Here is a 20,597-nt window from a genome sequence, read left to right as displayed (position 1 = left end):
AACTCAAAATCAGAAGACAATCAAAACACCTACATCAAAAATCTCAAAGAAAAAATGTGAATTGGTCTCAGGCCCAAGCTTTGACAAGCTCAAAAAGGATTTTAAAAATCAAATAAGAGAGGTTGAGCAAAAATAGTGAAAAGTAGTGAGAGTAATTCAAGAAAATCATGAAAAAAGAGTCAACAACTTGGTAAAGGAGGCACAAAAAATACTGAAGAAAATAACGCCCTAAAAACACAATAGGCCAAATGGTAAAAGACGCACAAAAATTTACTGAAGAGAAGAACTCCTTAAAAAGAAGAATTGACCAAATAGAAAAGGAGGTACAAAAGCTCAGCAAAGAAAATAATTCCCTAAAAATTAGAATTGGGTAAGAGGAAGCTAATGACTCCATGAAACATCAAGAAACAATCAAACAAAATCAAAAGAATGAAAAAATAGAAGAAAATGTGAAATAACTCATTAGAAAACAACTGACCTGGAAAATAAATCAAGAAGAGATAATTTAAGAGTTACTGTAATAGGGGCAGCTAAGTGGTAGAGAGGATAGAGCACTAGCCCTGGAATCAAGAAGATCTGAGTTAAATCTGGCCTTAGACATTTACTAGCTGTGTGACCCTGAGCAAGTCACTTAACCCCAATTGCCTCCAAAAAAATTACTGGATTACCTGAAAGCTATAATCAAAGAAAGAGCCTCAACATCATATTTCAAGAAATTACCAAGGAAAACTGCCCTGATATCCTGAAACCAGAGGGCAAAATAGAAATTGAACAAATCCACTGATCATCTTTTAAAAAGGTTCTCAAAACTAAAACTCCCAGGAATATTATAGCCAAACTGCAGAGCTCCCAGGTCAGGGAGAAAATATTGCAAGCAACCAGAAACAAACAATTCAAATATCATAGAGTTACAGACAGGATAACACTAGATTTAGCAGCTTCTATATTAAAGGATCAGAGGGCTTGGAATGTGATAATCTGGAGGGCAAGGAGCTGGGATTTCAAACAAGAATCACCTACCTAGTAAAACTGAGTATAATCCTTCAGGGGGAAAAATGGACATTTAGTGATATAGAGTTCTTTCAAGCATTCCTGATGTAAAGAACAAAGGTGAATAGAAAATGTTACTTTCAAATACAAGACTCAAGAGATAAAAAGGTAAGTAGGAAAATGAAATCATAAGGGATAAGACTAAAATGTTAACATTCTTACATGGGAAGATGATACTTGTAACTCCTAAGAATTTTGTCATTATTAGGGCAGTTGCAAAGAATATACATAGAGAGAGGGGAGGGGTATGAGTTGACTGTGATGGAATACTTAAAAAATAAAATTAAGGGGTGAGAAAGAGGAATGCACAGGGAGAATGGGGCAGGCAGGGGTAGAATGGGGTAAGTTATCTCACATAAAAGAGATACAAAAGAGCTTTTAAAGTGGAGGGGAAGATGGTGGATTGATGAACAACACTTGAACCTTACTCTCTTTGGAATTGGCTCAGACAGAATTATATACACAGTCAGTTAGGTATAAAAATCTATCTTACTATACAGGGAAGTAGGAGGGGAAGGGGATAAGGAAGGAGAGGGACCGATAGAAGGGAGGGCAGGTTGGGGAAGGGTGTAGTCAGGATAAAAACACAAAACTTTGACAGCAAGTTTCTTGATAAAAGCTTCACTTCTCAAATATATAGAGAACTGAGTCAAATTTATAAGAATAAAAGTCATTCCCCAACTGATAAATGGTCAAAGGATATGAACAGGCAGTTTTCAGACAAAGAAATCAAAGTTATCTATACTCCTGTGAAAAAATGCTTTAAATCATTGATTAAAGGAATGCAAATTTAAAAAAACCCTGAGGTACCATCTCACACCTATCAGATTGGCTAATAAAACAGAAAAGGAAAATGACAAATGTTGGAGGGGATGTGGGAAAATTGGGACATTAAAGCACCGGTGGAGGAGTTGAGAACCATTCCAACCATTGTAGAGAGCAATTGGGAACTATGGTCAAAGGGCTATAAAACTGTGCATATCCTTTGACTCATTAATACCACTACTAGGTCTGTGTCCCAAACAGATTTTTTTAAAAAGGAAAAGGATCTACACGCACAAAAAAATTTCTAGCAGCTCTTTTTGTGGTGGCAAAGAATTGGACATTAAGGGGATGCCCATCAATTGGGGAATGGTTAAACAAGTTGTGGTGTATAAATGTGATGGTATACTATTGTGCTATAAGAAATTATGAGCAGGATGCTTTCAGAAAAATCTGGAAAGACTTACATGAACTTATGAAAAGTGAAGTGAATAGGACCAGGAGAACATTGTATACAGTAACAGCAATATTGTATGATGACCAACTGTGAGTGACTTAACTCTTCTCAGCTATACAATGATCCAAGACAATTCTAAAGCACTTATGATGAAAAATATTATCTACTTCCAAAGAACTGATGGAGTCTGAATGCAGAACAAAGCATCCTTTTTTAATTTTATTTCCCATGGGATTTTTTTGGTTTCTGTTTTCTTTCACAACATGACTAATATGGAAATATGTTTTGCATGACTGCACATGTATAACCTATGTCATGTTGTTTCCCTTTTAAATATGGAGGGCAAGAGGGAAGGAGAGAATTTGGAACTCAAAATTTTTTAAAAGAATGTTAAAAATTGTTTTTATGTGTAATTGTAAAATAAGTAAAATGTTTTAAAAAATATGTAAAGGAAAGGAAAATTGAATAACGCGACACTATTTGGCACCCAGCAGTAACAACAGAAAGGACTGGAATACTATCTTCCAAAAAACAAAGGAGGTCAAATTGCAACTAAAAATGATATACCTTGTAAACATGAGCCTATTCATCAATGAAAAAACTGAATGTTCAATAATAGAGTGGCAGTTAAAGCATTCCTGCAAAAATTACCAGACATAAGCAGATTGTTCAAACTTCCTAACACTCCCAAACAACAGAAAAACAAGAAATGTAATATGGCTACCAATGAAAGCATAAGTAATGAAATAAATTACCTCATTGCTAGAGACTTGGAAAAAAACTCAAAAGAAAAAGATACCTATTGGTTTAAAAAAACAGAGAGAACACTAAGAGATTTATTTCTAAAAGTACACAAAGGAATAAAGTTGAAAGTGGAATTTAGGGAGTCCTACGTTGCTTCTGCTTCCGGTGGCCGGCCCGGCGATCGACGCGGGAGGGGGCGGGGGGCGGCACTTCCGGTCGGGCCTTCGGGTCTCCCCGGAGCTGCGGCACCACCTCCGCCCGCCCGCCCCCGGCCCCGACCCAGAGAGGACTGCTCTCCCCGCTGCCCGCGATGGAGGCCAACCCTGGCGGAGGCGGCGGGGGTGGGAGTGTCGTGGGGGGCGAGGACGGCGTCCATTTCCAGAGTTATCCCTTTGACTTCCTCGAGTTCCTCAACCATCAGCGCTTCGAGCCCATGGAGCTGTATGGGGAGCATGCCAAGGCCGTGGCCGCTCTGCCCTGCCCACCGGGGCCCCCTCCCCAGGCCCCGCCACAGCCCCCACCTCCCCAGTATGACTACCCACCACCACCTCCGGCCTTCAAGCCCAAAGCTGAGACGCCCTCTTCATCGTCATCGTCCTCCTCTTCCTCTTCTTCCTCTTCCTCTTCATCATCGTCCTCCTCCTCCACATCCCAGGCGAAGAAGCCAGAGCCTGCTCTGCCCCCAGGCTTTGGGGCGCCTCCGCCTCCTCCTCCGCCCCTTTTCGATGCTGCCTTCCCTGCTCCGCAGTGGGGGATTGTGGACCTCTCCGGGCACCAGCACCTTTTTGGGAATCTCAAGAGGCCTGGGATGGCAGGTGGGCCGGGGGCCGGCCCGGCCACGCCAGGGCCTTTGCCCAGCCCAAGCCCTGGGCCCCCGGGGACTCCTGTGGCTGCTGACCTGGGCGCTGCTGCCAAGGATGACAAGGGCTACTTCCACCGGCTGAAGTACCTGATGGAGCGGCGCTTCCCCTGCGGGGTCTGCCAGAAGTCCTTCAAGCAATCTTCCCACCGCGTCCAGCACATGCTAGTGCACTCTGGGGAGCGGCCCTACGAGTGTGGCGTCTGTGGGCGCACCTACAACCACGTCTCCAGCCTCATCCGCCACCGACGATGCCACAAGGATGCACCTCCCCTGCCTGGAGCCCCGCAGGCCCCACCGCCACCGCCGCTGCCCCCTCTGGCCCCTGCTGCCTCTGCCGGGGTGGACAGTGGGCCCCCTCCCCCCGGGGTGGCCCTGGTGGCCCCAGGCCCTGGGGGAGAGGGCCCCTTCACCTGCCCCCTCTGCTGGAAAGTGTTCAAGAAGCCCAGTCACCTCCACCAGCACCAGATCATCCACACCAGGGAGAAGCCTTTCTCCTGCACCGTGTGCAACAAGAGCTTTAACCGCCGGGAGAGCCTCAAGCGCCACGTGAAGACCCACTCGGGCCACCTACTGCGGCTCCCCTGTGGCGTGTGCGGGAAGGCCTTCCGGGATGCGGCCTACCTCCTCAAGCACCAGGCAGCCCATGCTGCTACCGGGGCCCCAGCAACCCGCCCCGAGTACCCCTGCGACCTGTGTGGCAAGTCCTACTGCGCCCCTCAAAGCCTGCTGCGCCACAAGGCAGCCCATGGCCCTGCCACTGCAGCCCCTGAGGTCCCCAAGGATGGAGCGACCCCAGCCCCACCACCCACCTTTCCTACTGGGCCCTACCTCCTGCCCCCAGAGCCTCCAGGTGATGGTGGAGATAAGGCTGCAGCGGCAGCAGCGGCAGCTGTGGTGTATGGGGCTGTCTCAGTCCCACTGCTGGGGGCCCACCCGCTGCTCCTTGGGGGTGCGGGAGGCCCTACAGGAGGCGGGGGCAGTGGGGCTGTGGGGCCAGGGGCCCCAGCTCCAGGAAAGACCTTCTGCTGTGGAATCTGCGGGCGGGGCTTTGGGCGACGTGAGACACTGAAGCGCCATGAGCGGATCCACACGGGAGAGAAGCCCCACCAGTGCCCTGTGTGTGGGAAACGCTTCCGAGAGTCCTTCCACCTGAGCAAGCACCATGTGGTCCACACACGAGAGCGGCCCTACAAGTGTGAGCTCTGTGGCAAGGTCTTTGGCTACCCGCAGAGCCTCACGCGCCATCGCCAAGTACACAGGCTGCAGTTGCCCTGTGCCCTGGCTGCCCCTGCTGGCCTTGCCCCAGCCTCTGGCCCCGGGGCCAACCAGGCCTCGGCCGCCACTGGGGCTGCCCCTCCTGAGGGCCTCAGCTATGCTTGCTCTGACTGTGGTGAGCACTTTCCCGACCTCTTCCACGTCATGAGCCACAAGGAAGCGCACATGGCCGAGAAGCCTTATGGCTGCGACGCCTGTGGCAAGGCTTTTGGCTTCATTGAGAATCTCATGTGGCACAAGCTGGTCCACCAGGCAGCCCCCGAGCGCCTCCTGCCTCCTCCCAGGGGCCGGGCCCAGACACCCCAGGCACTGGCCTGGACAATGGGCTGGCTGGTGAGGTGGGAGCAACTGTAGCAGCCCTTGCGGCTGGGGCAGCGGGGGAAGAGGCAGGTGCGGGGGCTGGGGCAGGAGCAGGGCCTGGCCCTGGGGGCCCTGAGCGCTTTAGCTGTGCCACCTGTGGCCAGAGCTTCAAGCACTTCCTGGGGCTGGTGACCCACAAATACGTGCACCTGGTGCGGCGGACACTGGGCTGCGGCCTGTGTGGCCAGAGCTTTGCTGGCGCTTACGACCGGCTCCTGCACCGCCGCAGCCATCGCCAGAAACGCGGCTTCCGTTGCCCTGTGTGTGGCAAGCGCTTCTGGGAGGCAGCACTGCTAATGCGCCACCAGCGCTGCCACACGGAGCAGCGGCCCTACCGTTGCGGCGTCTGTGGGCGTGGTTTCTTGCGCTCCTGGTACCTGCGGCAGCACCGTGTGGTGCACACGGGTGAGTGCGCCTTCAAGTGTGCTGTGTGCGCCAAGCGTTTTGCCCAGTCCTCCAGTCTGGCCGAACACCGCCGCTTGCATGCTGTGGCCAGGCCCCAGTGCTGCGGCGCATGTGGCAAGACCTTCCGCTACCGCTCCAACTTGCTGGAGCACCAACGGCTGCACCTGGGCGAGCGTGCCTACCGCTGTGAGCACTGTGGCAAAGCCTTCTTCTACCTGAGCTCAGTGCTGCGCCACCAGCGGGCCCATGAGCCCGCACGGCCCGAGCTGCACTGCCCAGCCTGCCTCAAGGTCTTTAAAGACCCCGGCTACTTCCGCAAGCACCTGGCTGCTCACCAGGGCGGCCGGCCCTTCCGCTGCTCGGCCTGTGGGGAGGGTTTCTCCAACACGTACGGCCTTAAGAAGCACCGTTTGATCCACAAGGCCGAGAGGCTGGGGGCTGCCGCTGCTGGGGCCAAGGAGTCCTGATGGGGATAGGCTAGAGGCGGTCAGCACCATGCTTCCTCCTGCTCCCAGGCTTCACCAAGAGCTTGGAGGGGGGCTCTCCATCTGCCAACCCCCCCACCCTTCTCCCAAAGCCTGGTAGGGGGGCTTCACTCCATAGGGATCTGGCCACTCCCATCATGAGGGATGGACTTTATCCTTCACTTCTCTCTCCCCTGCCTCCCCCGCATCCTGGGAACTCTAGGACCCCCCTAACACCAGACTCCCTCTCCATCTGCCCCTTTGTAATCCCCCCACCCCACCCCCCATCCATGCCCGAACCTGTAGGAAATGAGGCTCATTCCCACCCACCCTGATCACCACCACCACCATCTTGGAATCTGGCTGGAATAGGGGAGGGGGAGGTGGGTTGGGAGAGACATGGGGTAGGGGGGCTCATTGCCATTTGGATGTGTGGGGAGGGCGTAGGTTGGAGGTGGGGGGGAAGACGCAGTTTGTACAGACAAAGTCAGGAATAAATATTATCCTTGTGGCACGAAAAAAAAAAAAGAAAGTGGAATTTAAAGAAATAGAAACAGTGATAATAGAGTAGGTCTTAAAAATCATGAATTAAAACTCATTTACCCTCACCTGTATACACACACACACACACACACACACACACTACTTTGGAAGTCGAGACCAAAAAAGGGGCATAAATATGAAATGAATGGGAATAGAAACTTGACTGCCATGAAACCAGAACATCTATAGGGATTCAAATCCGGTAGTCCTTGGGCCTCCATGAATGCTGCAGAATCAGCCATGCTGGCAGAATGCACTTTGTAAGCAATGTGTCTTAGATGATGAAAAGCTGACCAATATGGTGGTCATATTCTAAGGGAATGATAGCTTTGGGTCAAAAAACCCTCTAACACACCTTGGAGGTCTTACAAAGAGAAACTTGAACCCAGCAAATGGTAAAGTCCAGTAGTAAATCTTTTCTGGCTGATGCCTAACACTAAAAAGCAGGGTCTCAAGGAAGGGTTTGGTCCCAGCCTGTATCCCAGTCATCCATGGCTAGTTTCAGCAGCTCCCTAGGTAGAAGAGGAACAAGTAGGCCAGAATTACGGGAAACTGTGGAAGAGAGGAAAAAGAACTGACTGGATTTAGAATCCAAAGACCTTGGTGCCAAACTTGGCTCTGTTACTACCTATGTGACCTTGGCCAAGATGTTTCACTTGTGGGTTGCAGTCTCAGTTTCCTCTCCTGAAAAGTGAGGGGTTGGGACCAGATGAGATCTAATGGGCCTTCCAGCACCTGATTGTCATCTGCAGAAATATAAAACTCCATCAGTTTTATGATGATTCCAAAAGAAATATTTAGAGAGTGGAGGGAATGATAATCATCCTGGGGATCCACATGGAAAATTGCCTTGAGGTTTTCTTTCACAGGCCCAGAAAGAGAGGACTGAAACCACAACCAAGTATTGTGCTTGGTGAAGGCAGCTTTACAGGCTGAGCTGATTTTGTTCATCGGGAGGTGGTCGGCCAGGCTAGCAAAGGAATTATTTGCACAGACATGTAGTAATTAACAAATATGGAAGAAATTTCTTTGCTCCTTGTTTAAAATCTGTATACCATGGCATAGAGATGAAATATGTTCTGATATACAAAATGCTTTATTGCATAGAAACATACACAAACAAACATTCAGCAAATTTCAGTGAGCTAATCGGGGTCTTGTGAAAAATATTTACTGGTATATGGTAAGAGATGGAGAAGGTGGAGGAGAGGGAGCAAGGTAACTATCCTAGAAATGTATGAAAGCTCCTATCATACATAGAGCCCTGGCAAAAATGGCTGCTCTAGCTCATGACTATTTGGCTATTTCCCAAGCAATCAGTTGAACTCAACTACGTATGAGTTACAAGACCACCATTTCTGGCTGAACTGAGGCAACTTTACCACCCGACCACGGAGACTGTCATAACAGTTTACTTTATCAATGGCAGCCAAGGAGAGATAAAGGGGAAGTCAATGGAAATTAATCAGCCTTCGACATCAGTGCTAAAACAAGGACACTGCTCCTGGTGAGGAGGGATTGGGCCTGGAGCAGTGACTAGACATGCCTGTTATCTGTCAGCAACACTACGTCCATCCAAACCAATAGAATCTAGGCCTCCCTTATCACCTTGCTTCAGTGCTGACCCACAACTCTCTGGATGACGTCTTCGTACTTGCTTCGTGCAATGGAAAGAGTGCTGCTGTCCTTGGAATCTCAAAATTTCAGCTCTACTTCCCACTTTGCCACTTTATTAGCTATTTGACCCTAAGCAAGGCTCTGAACTTCCTTTTCCTGATCTGCAAAATGGGGATGATAATCTTGTACTGTTTCTCCCCCCCGGGGGGTTGATGAAAGCATTTTGTAATCTCTAAGAGAAGGGAATGGGGAAGAGGATACAACATTTATTAAGCACCTACTATGCTATCAGGCGTTGTCCTAAACACTTTACAAATATTATCTCATTTGACAATAGTTGTACATTTGAATCAAATGGGGTACACAATAGCAAATCTCCCACGTATGGAATGCTAGCTGCCTAGGGAAATGATGAAGTATTCAAGTCATTGAGAATTTTATCTTCCTCTTAGTAGAAACTCAAAGCTTCAGGTGAATTAGTGCAGAGATATGTCAACTCAGGCATAGGGCTTCAAATTACTGACAATCATCACTGATGGTCTAATCTTAGCTGAGTGAGGGACTGTATGATTAAATCTAAACTATGTAGGAATAAATAGTATCACAAGTTTGGAGCCGGTAGGGACCTCAGAAGTCTTCTAGTCCAATCTCCCTACTCTCATTTTACAATGAGGAAATGAAGGTTCAGAGAGAAAATGACTTGCCCAAAGTCACAGAGCTAGTATGCAACAGAGCTAGAGTTGCAACTCATACGACTCCAAAGCCAGTGGCCTTCCCATCGCACCACACCGCTACTGAAAAAATCCACCAAGTTCTTCCATTATATTATGGTGAGTCCTAGCCCATAACATAAAGCACTTGATTTGCGGACACAATCTTTGCTTCTTGCTTGGTAGACACATACTTCTGTTCAGAGCAGACTGATAAAATGGAAAAAACATACAATTTATGAAGTCAATAGACTGGATATCTATAGGTTGCTCAAGTGAAAACAGGAGATTCTATACTATGGCTCAGTACTTAATCTGATGTTGCATCCATGCAGGGTAGAAACCAGATGTGGAAGTGCAGCATTCAACACAAGCTAATAAAGTCCTGTTGTTTTACTACCATGTTGGTGTGACCCTGGAATGTAATTGCAAGCATTCAGGTAGAACAACAGAGCCTAGGCACCCTTCTTTCTGCATTATACACTCTTACTTATCTCTTTACTGATTTTGTGAACATTTTCTATACTTGAGAGAGATGAAGATGACACTACCTCATATCTACTGAAGTGAGTCAAAGCTGTAGAACAATTTGTACAATGACTATAATAAGGTAAAGGACAGCACCTTTAAAGACTCCAGAATTCTGATCGATGCAGTGATCAATCCTCAAACAAGTGACAATAACCCATGTTTCCCACCTCTTGGCAGAGACTTAATGGCGACGAGGTGCTAAATGAGGCAAACATTTTCACAAAGCCAGTGTGTTGGCTTACTTTAATTGACTATATCTATTTGGTGTAAATAAGTACCAAAATAATACACTTGTATTATTTCTCTAACTCAGAAGAATGCAGAAAAAAGAGTTCAAGTAGTATTTGATGACACAACTTCAGAGCAATACAAGAGAGGAGTCAGAGGCAATGTGTGCCTGATGGACTCTGACACAGGCTTTCTGTCTTGTGAAGGTCAATGAAAAAGCATACTTGCTTAAGTAGCAATCCCAGCAACCAAGTGGATTCTGTTGAGAACAAGAACATCATTAGGCATTTTATTTATGATCCACCCAATACAAAATCCTTTCAAGGTACACTAAGCCAGAAATACTTCCCCCAAAAATCTAATTGCCTTTCTCAGAGAGCTAGTAATCACTGATCACTTCACACACCCCAAGGGCTCAAATTGGTAAGATGTACTTTTCCATCACCAAGGCTTAGAAAGGAATCAGAATCTGTCTGTGTATTGAATAAGTTAGAAATGTCAAAGCTTTTAATATCAAAATCCTTGCAGAAAGTGATGAATCAACACCAATTATCAGTTTGATTCAAGTTATCACTTCTGCCCAAAGGAAGATATATCCCTCAGGACAGTCCCAGAAAAAAAATAGACTAGCTTTCTGTTCATTTCAAGGGCTCTTTTGAAGGTCGATTTGGAAAATACTAGGGGGAGCCCAACAGACTCTCAACCTTTCAATTTTTCATTGAACTGGTCTAGAAGGACCAGTTACAGTGGTATAGTGTCTGTATTGATTCATCTTGGCAAAAATTTATACGTGGCAATAGCAAAATTCACATCCTTTATAAACGGCAAAGAATTTAGTAACTTCATCCCAAACAAGATCACAGAGGACAGAGCAGAAAAGAATAAACCACTATATATTCATGTAAATGTATATATGTACATACATATATACATATATGTATGTATAATATTTGGAACATTTAAATACATACACATATAGAGCATATTTGGAGCTTTTATACGTATTGTGTGTTTATATTCCAAATGACTAACGAGAAAAATCAAATCACAATAACTCTGAAGTTCTACCTCACATGCATCAGATTGGGAAACAGGACAAATAAATGGAAATGGTAATTGTTGGAGAGGTAGTAGGAGGGCAGGCAAACTAATGTGCTTTTGGGAGAGCTTTGAATTAGTCCAATCATTCTGGACAGTATTCTGAAATGATGCCTAAAAAGTCACAAAGCTGTGCATATCCTTTGACCAGGCACACACCAAAAAGTGACCAAAGACAGAGGGGGAAAGATCTATATAATAATAGCTAGAATTTATATAGTACCTACTATGTGCCAGACACTATACTAAATGTTTTGCAGATATTTCATTTGATCCTCACAACAACCTACCTCTATTATTATGCCCATCTTATAAATGAGGAAACTGAAGTAAATAAAGGTTTAAGTGACTTGTCCAAGGTCACTCAGCTACTAAGTGTCTAAGGCTAGATTTGAACTCAAGTCTTCCTGACTCTATGCCTGGTACTCTATCCAGTGAGCCACCCAGCTGCATCTGTAAGGTGAAAATATTTAAGGCAACAAAGGAATGCCTATCAATCAGGGAATGGCTGACCAAATTATGCTATACACACAAAATGCAATACTATTGTACCAGAAGACATGACAAAAGGGATGAACTCAACTTATAAACTGATGCCTACTGAAGTGAGCCCAAGCTGAAGAGCAATTTGTACAATGACTATAATAAGGTGAAGGAAAACACCTTTTAAGGACTTCAGAACACTGATGGATGCAACGATCAATCTTGAGAAAACTGATAATGACTCATATTTCCCACCTCTTGATAGAGATGTGATGGACAAGAGATGCCGAAGGAGACAAACATTTTCAGACACAACCAATGTGTTGGCTTACTTTGTTTGACCAAACTTCAGGGTATAAATAGGGATTTCTAATGTGGATAGCAGGGTTGGGGAGACGGGGTTGCTGAATAGGTGAATAGTATAGAAAAAGGAAAAGTGTTAATTAAGCATTTTTAATACATAGAAGAAAGGTTGGTGAAGTTCACAAGGGGACCTAGACAGGCAGGGTAGTTTTGTTACTATTATGTTAAATTTAAGAGTTAAGAAAATAATAAAAACAAAGGTTTAAGAAAATAAACTACACATAATAAAAGTTCACAGTTTCATATATTGTCATCTTTTCTGTTCTTTATATTTGAAATGTCCATTTTTGATGCTTAAATTTGAAATAAAAAAGAAAATTAAATTGACACTCTTTGACACTCATTTCTGAGTATAACCTTCCCCCTACCCAGTGAACTCTCCCTTATGTTGTAACAAAGAACAAAAATGAAGGGGAAAAGCAGTTTAACAGAGCCGACCAACGCCCCAACCCTTCTGAAAGCATAAGTATTATTCCACACCTAGAGTCCCTCACATCTGCATAAAAGGGGGTGTAGCAACAAAACTCAGAAGCTCCTGACAAAATCTAATGAGCAGTTCCCACTACACGCTTAGCCTTTTGTGTATTGTACATATGTATACAGTGTGTATATACATATATACACATATATTGCATATATATAATAACTTCAACTATATATACTTACATATTTGTACACATATTCTATGCATATTTCTATACATATAATAAACACATACATGAGTGTGTGTATACCCAAAGCCTGCTACTATGTTGATTTGAAAATGCTAAAGGACAAGTGGTAGCCCCCATGCTATTTCTGGAAATGTTACTATTCCTCCTGCTTCCCTGACCCTCACGCCACCACGCTGCCAATGAAGTCCTGACCCAGCAGAATCCCACTAAGATAATGCAATCTTTTGGAAGGATGACAGAGTCATTGGCAAACACTGCTATGGCCCTGCAAGACTTTGTCACCATGAATCTAAGTTAATTTATGCACCCCTTGGTGTTCATTTTTGCCTCAGTAAATATATTCTGCATATACAGATTTCCCCCTAAGCCACCCCCCTCCCCAAATTAATGCAGGTTTTCGATTGGATATTTCCATTTCTGTCTCTGGAGAGGCAATCTTTATTTAATCCTATGAATAGAATATTCATCATAATCAATGAGCCAGAGCATCCCAAGGGCATCCTTCTATGTTTCCAGCATCATCTCATACTGTGCCCCTCCATAGATACCACCCTGATGGTAATATATAGGAACCACGGTATTTTAGAGCAAAACAAAAGACCTTGGAGATCTAATACAATCTATTTTATAGATGAGGAAACCGAGGTCCCCAGAGACAAGGTGTTATGCCTAAGATCATAGAAGTAGGATGGCAGAGCTAAGAGGCAAGCCTAAGTCCCTTGCCTCCAAATCCAGTGTTCTTCTGAGTACCTATGCTGTTCCCTAATTGCTACCTCAACTTTTGGGGGCAGTTACATTTTCTAAGGCTTTGAGATCCCCAGGAAGCACTGGGAGGAAGCAACTGGTGATCCTGAAGTCTCTATGGAGAAAGAAGACAGGTGCCTGCCGTATCTCCAATGCCAGCTCTGCCCCCAAGTCCCCTGTGATTAGGCAGCTAAAGCCTGTTCCCTCCTCAGGAACTAGGATAAAAGGGATGGCTCCCCAGGCCTCAGTATAAAATCCATTTCCGGGCCTGTCCATGGACTAAGCAGTGTCACCAACTGCGGGGACCTTACCCCCTTTGACACCTGCCTGGACAAGCTCCTGGTGAAACTGTGCAAATCCCATAGGAACCAGAGAGTTCAGCTGAAGTTTGTGGGGACCATGAGGCTGCCGCTAGCACTTTGGTGACCTTTAAAAGAGCAGTGGGGTTGGAAACTCACCTGCAAGGGGTTGAGACTGAGATCCTTGAAAGCAGAGACTGTCTTTTACCTTTCTTTGTATTTCTAGAGCTTAGCACAGTGAGTGGCACATAGTGGTGCTTAATAAATGCTGATTAAGAAAAAATATATATAAAGGTGTAAAGATATATAAAGATAGGTAAAAAGGAGATAAAACTATCCCTATATACTCATTTATGATTTATATGCTGGAAGGTAGATTTGAAACGTCCTAGGGAATCAGCAAAGATAATTGAGACATTTAGTGGATTCGTCGAATTTGCAGGAAACAAAATAGCCCCTCCCATCAAATAATTCCTATATAATAATAACAAAATTCAAAACGCAGTAATAAAAAGGGAAATCCCACTCCAAATAACCATGAAATGCATAAACTTATCTGAAGATCAATCCACCATGGCACACAAAATACTTACATAGATTATAAAATACTTATATCACAAAAAAATAGATTCAGTTGCAAAGTGTTCCTTAAAGAAATAAAGAACAACTTAAATAGCCAGATGAATACAAACAAGCAAGGAAAGAGCTATATGAACTGATGAAAAGTGGAGTAAGAAGAGCCAAGAAAACAATATAATACACCCAGTGACTATAAGAATGTAAATAAAACAACCCCCTCCCCCACAAAATCCAAAATGCATGTTATAAATCATAAAGAACAAGCATGGCTAGAAAGGATAGGAGAACATGCCCTACCTGACCTTTTAAAGAGGTAGAAGGTCCACAGGTGTTGTACAATGTGCTGGCTTTGGATTTTTGTCTTCAAAAAATATCCCGTCATATGGGATAGATTTCTGGGAAGGGCAGGAGAGGGATACTGGAAAAACTATGATGATTTAAAAAACTGGAGAAGTCAACAAAAAGGTATTAAAATGCTTCTTAACTGACTGAGGAGAAAACGGATAGAAGAAAAGGTGAGGCATAAGGTATGAATGACTTTTTGAAGACATTTAGCAGTGAAGGGATGGAGACAGAAGAGTTAAATGAAACACTTTTTTTAGGAAAGAGAAGCCTGAGCATGTTTGTAGGCAGATTCTAAATGATAACAAGAGACATTTATATGGCACTTGAAAGACTTCCAAGGGGTTTATATTCATCATCTTATTTGGTGTGGTTGGGGTACACTGGACTCCACCAATGAGAGCGTAGCTCTTCAGGGCATGCGTGGTGGGCTCTTCCTGACAGCCCCCTAAGTGAAACATGAGCTTGTGCGGGTATGGGGAGGGTCTTTCTACATGGGGTAGTGGAGACCTTGGAATGCAAGAAGGTTCCTACTCAGCAGCCAAGCAAAAGGCTCCACCCCTCCATGTGGTCTGCCACCTGGAAACCATCCACGAGGGGATTTGTAAAAGTCAACCCCTACTGATGGCTAAGTATTATCCCCATTTACAGGTGAGGTAACCAGCTTACAGCAATTAAGTGATTAGGCCAAGGTCAGATGACTGTTAAGTATCAAAGGCATTGCAACCCAAATTCCTGACTCTTAACCAATACTTCGCCTCTAATCCCCAAGCCACAATATGCTCTAAAAGGCACAACATAATTAATTTTCAAGAACTTTGCATATTTTGCTACTTTTCAAATACCTGCATCATCACGTAACCATTACTATTCCAGGTCCAGAATCTGAACAGAGATAGTTCTTCAGGGTAGGGCATTGGCTGGTGAAACTGCCAGTCACATAGGAAGTTTTCCCTGACTCCCCTGAAAATCTTCTGTTTCACTTCCAGCAAAGCCTCCAGCTGAGCCCAAGACAGGTTAAGTTGTTGACCGTGTCCTGTTATTTCATAGGCCTTGAGAAGTAGACACTGAGCTTCTGTACTGAATAAGCACCCCTAAAAGATTGCTGTGGTTTGGCCTAGTCACACTTATTAACAAAGGAGCAGCAGCACCAGGACACAGCCCTAGATAATAAACAACAGGGATGCTCTCGGTACCAACTCTCCTGGACCCTTCACAGATCACTCCACCCACTTGCCAGATCTTCCGTCCCTGGTTGCTTTGGGCCTGCTTCTGCCATACAGACTCGGATTTGTCTCTAGTGAGCTGGACTCCCTTCTCTTTTTTGATCAACCAGTTCCCAAGGATGACTCTGACTCTCAGACTCTGTCCCGGCCTCCCACATCAGCATCCAGCAATCAGTTCCCCTTCTTGTTGCTGGGAGCCCCACAGCAATAAAAGAAGCCGAGCAAGGAAAGGAAGCCTCTTGCTTACCCTGCTCTGCTGACAGGCTGCTTGCTGGGCCTTCCACTCTCAGTCCCTCCCTCATTTAACCCTTGTTTGAATCCTTGTTACTCACGTGGGTGGTAATTGTGTTTAAAACAATGTGCAAGACTTCATTCTATTTTTACTACCAAAAAGGGTGAAAATGAATACAGTGAAACTATATATTGTCATGGACACGAGGCTATAAAAGATGACATTTTTGTTGCCACAGAGCCTTCTATTTTGAAGATGTAAATATCATGAAAATACTCCCGGCTTTTGCAAAATATGCTTCGATGAGTGATTGGTAGGCACGAGTACACAAAACTGTGAATTGGCATATGATACAGGAATTTGCTTGAGGGAGGAGAAGGAAACAAGAGAATTGCCAAATCCTATTATCTACATGGTGTTCAATGAGCTGTCCTCAAAGGCCATACAGCTCACTTGACTAGGACCCACATGACCTCTTCCTGGAAACCCAATGTCTGTTTGATTTATATTTCAATAAGTTGCATTAAGTCTTTTTTTTCACCCTTAAATGAGAAAAAAAGATGACAGGGAATAGCCAAAAATAAGGAAGCAGTGACACTCTAATGCTGTCTGTGTTGGCCTGTTCCTTAAGTTCAATTTGTAAATATAGTAGACACTTTAAAATGTTGGTTGAATTGATTTCCTTCCCCTTATTCTCCCTACCCCAACTAAAAAGAGATAAAGTTCTTACCCTGTTTCCTGGACCACTTGTGCATCACTTTGCTTCTGGAACCATCCTAGCATGGTCTCTTGCCCTGACTCCACCCAAGAGGGAATTTTTATGGGGAACCCAGAAAGGATAGAAACCCCCATCTCTGGTTCTGCCTAATACTTTCTGAACCATGTCTATACCCTGGTTTGTAAATTCATTTAACCCAGGGATTCTTAACTTGGCAGGGTAAGTGGATAGATTTCAAGGGATCTCCGAACTTGGATGAGGAAAAAAGAGTCCAGACTAATCTTGACTGAAATTTAGCATTTCCTTCAATTATAAATGTAGGCAATGATCCATAGTAGTATTAGGATTCACCAGGCTGCCAAAAAGTTCACGACACAAAAGAAAGACTAGGAAAACCCAGTTTAACTCATTCAGCCAACATTTATTTAAATTTATCCCTATTCAATTTAAACAGATTTGACCCAACACTCTAGCCCATCAAGATCTTTTTTTTTAAAACAGGACTACTAAATGTGTTAACAATCCCTCCCAGCTTTTTGTCAACTGGAAATTTGATAAGCATGTATCTATGTCTTTACCCAAGCTATTAATAAAATATTAAAGAGCACTGGGTCAAGTACAGTTACCTGGGGAGCCAGGTACCTCCTTCCAGTCTGACATTGAACTATAAATGACTACCCTTTGGGTCTGGCCATTTAGGAATCGACCTAACAGTCCTGTCTTGTAGCACATATCTCTCCAACCTTTCTACAAGAATAACACATGAGACTTTGCTAAATGTTTTACCAAAATCTAGGTAAACTATACATGCAGTCTATTCAGTCTCCTCTGCTGACTTACCTTCCATATCATGTCCCCTGCTGAAGGTGTTTGGTCAGACTCTGTCCTGGGCCTTCTCTTCTCCTCTTTCTCTATATTCTCTCAATGACCTCATTGGCTTCCATAGGTTTAACTAGCACTTGATTCCAGATCTCTATAGCTAGTCGGAGCCTTTGCCCTGAATTTCAGGCCTCCATCACCAATTGCCTATTGGACATTCCAAACCGAACGTCCTAGAGACATCTCAAACTCAACATGTACAAAACAATTAATTACAGTCTCTTTTCCCCTTTATCCTCCCCTCTATCTCATTTCCATTAAAGGCACTGCCATCCTTCCTGTGTCTCAGGTTTGTTACCTTGGCATCATCCTGAATTCCCCACTGTCCCTTATATCCAACATATATCCAATCTGTTCTCAATCTCATTGTTTCTACTTTCACAAAATCTCTTGCATCTGACCCTTCCTCTCCATTCACACAACTGCCCTCTTAGTTCAGGGCCCCATCACCTATTGCTCACAATAACAGACTCCCAATTTGTCTCCCTGCCTCAAGTCTCTCATCTCTTCAGTCTGTCCTTCATACTGTTGCCAAAGTAATTTTCCTTAAGCCCAAATCTGACTATAGGACTCCCTATTCAACCAACTCCAGTGGCTGCCAATTGCTTTTAGGATAAAATATAAACTCCTCTGTTTAGTTTTTAATGCCCTACCCAGCACATGCCTGGCCCCAATGCATCTTTCCAGCCTCGTTGGACATTACTCTTCTTCCAACACTCTATATACTGGCAGTCCCCTAAGCCTAGAACCTACTCCCTACTTAACCTCTGCCTCCTTGTCACTTTCCTTTAAAACACAGCTCAGGCATTATCTCCTGCACGAACCCCTCATCTGCTCCTGCCTTCTCTCCCAAACTATCCTGTATTCAATTTCTTTGCATATATTTGTATTTATTCACTTTGCATTTGTGATATGTGTGTGTGTTTGTATACATATATATACATTATATATATGCATATATATACATTATATATATATATGCATATATATATATGTACTTGATATCTCCCTCATTGGAATATAAATTCCTTGTAAGTAGTGATTGTTTCATTCTTTGTACTTGCATCCCCAAGGCCTAGCATAATGTCTGGCACACAGTAGGCACTTAATAAATACTTGTTGATTACCTACTTGTCCTAATATATTAGTGTAGACAGATCATCTAGCTTTCCTCCCCCTACATTAACACCACCAAATGAAAAGAAAAAGCCCTCAGGGTTACTTGTGAATCAAGTAAGCCACCCCTATGTAGAACCCTACCTCACCCAGGAGGCTAAACTATCCTCCAGACCTATAGCACTATACTAGGGGTGTCAGTTATTATTCTACCATCTCTTTGCCTTTAAGCTCTCCCACCCTATCTATAGTTTTCTCCTTCATGAGATTGTAAGATCATATATTTAAAGCTGGAAGGATGACACTTTTGCCTCTTGAAATCCCTAATTTTCTTCAAGAATCAGTTCAAGTACCATCTACTTCAAGAGGCCTTTCCTAGTCATCTCCACCCCTACCCCCTAGGTACTGATGTTATCCACTCCCCAAGGTTACCTTGTGTCTCATTGGTGTTATATGTGTGTATGTATATTTGTGTAAATGTGTGTATTTATATATGTATGTGTATACATATATACACACACATACATATATATATATATACATACACACATACACACAATTTTTCTCCCCCATCAGAATGTTAGCTCCTTAAGGCCTGTTTCCTTTTGTCTTTATAGCTTGGCACATCATAAGTATTTAATAAATGTTTGATGAGTGATTGATATTATGATACAAAGATTGTTTATTTTTAAAAATGAGAAAATAATAAAATATATTTAATATTAGAATTATGCTGAACATAATTCAATCCCTTTTGATGGGTTGATATGTTTCCTTAGGGTGATCCCTTACTTTTGTCCTGAGGACCTCAGATTTTATTGCTATAGAGAACTTCAGATGAAGTTCACTCCTTTCTCTCTAACTTCAGTGGGACACTGAAAGACAAAGTTACTTTGTCAGGATGGCACAGCCCATATGTGGTAGAGGGAGGTCTTGCACCCAGTTCTTTATTTCTTCAAGATCCAACCTCAATCCACTATGCCTGGCTACAGCTTGTGCTTATTGGAAAGAATATATCAATTTTCCTTATAGTAGAGATGTACCAAAATATTGATTCAGAGATTTCTAGGAGACAGAATGCCAAATAAAGCAACTAATGCTTCCTCAGTACTTCAGAGATATTATTAATTCATCAGTGTAGGCACAGCCTCCCTTTTTACCTCAGTAGATGTTTTCAGTGAATTACTGTGGATAAAAGATTCAACCCCTGGTGGCCAACCTGGAGCTGAGCCTCTAAATTTAGGCTGGTCTGGGTATGACAAATAGAGGGCCCATCACTAGGACTGTACTTAAAGCCCTTCTAACTTGGTAGAGATTGACAGAGCCTAGCCTCTGCACAGCTTTTAAGGCCCTAAGGTCACCTCCCTGCCACAGGAAGTATAGGAAGGAAGATTAGAAGAGATTGACTATAATATGACAAAAGAAATGAGGATTTATTTGATGCAGTTATCCTGTTTTAGAATTTCACTCAAAAATAATTATGAGAGTTTAAAAAATTGTATTGGTTAATATTGCAAGATTTGTTTTAATTCCCAGAACAATTTTGGAAAATTGTATATAACTGATGCAGTTCTAAAAATGAATTTGTTTTATAAATTCTTCCCCATGACTTCAAATACATTGCACAGAGAACCAGAGATCACATTCCCAGATTCACGTGTAGGAGGAAAGGGAAATTTGAAATTGTCTATAATTTGAATGTTCAACAAGTAAAGAGCTTGCATCCTTCCACAATGAACTCATTTTTCCTTTTATTTTGAAGATTTTTTCTTTTTACTAAAGCAAAGCTTACCTGTAAACTTGGTTAGAAAAATGTTTGTTGGCTCTTATGAGAAA

At 43.7% G+C, this 20,597-nt stretch overlaps 1 protein-coding gene across 1 annotated transcript; it reads left to right on the top strand.

The window, feature by feature from the left end:
- The first annotated feature begins 3,320 nt into the window (after window positions 1-3,320).
- Window positions 3,321-6,698, top strand: LOC118832841 (zinc finger protein 865-like). The gene is given in 2 exon segments (XM_036740213.1): window positions 3,321-5,451; window positions 5,454-6,698. Coding segments are annotated over 2 exon segments (3,057 nt in total). The 5' UTR covers window positions 3,321-3,323; the 3' UTR covers window positions 6,383-6,698.
- The last annotated feature ends 13,899 nt before the right edge of the window (window positions 6,699-20,597 follow it).

This window comes from Trichosurus vulpecula, chromosome X (genome assembly GCF_011100635.1).
Source record: "Trichosurus vulpecula isolate mTriVul1 chromosome X, mTriVul1.pri, whole genome shotgun sequence".
NCBI classification, from domain to species: domain Eukaryota; kingdom Metazoa; phylum Chordata; class Mammalia; order Diprotodontia; family Phalangeridae; genus Trichosurus; species Trichosurus vulpecula.
The sequence above is the reverse complement of the archived record's forward strand: the minus strand, read 5'-3'. Positions and strand labels throughout refer to the sequence as shown.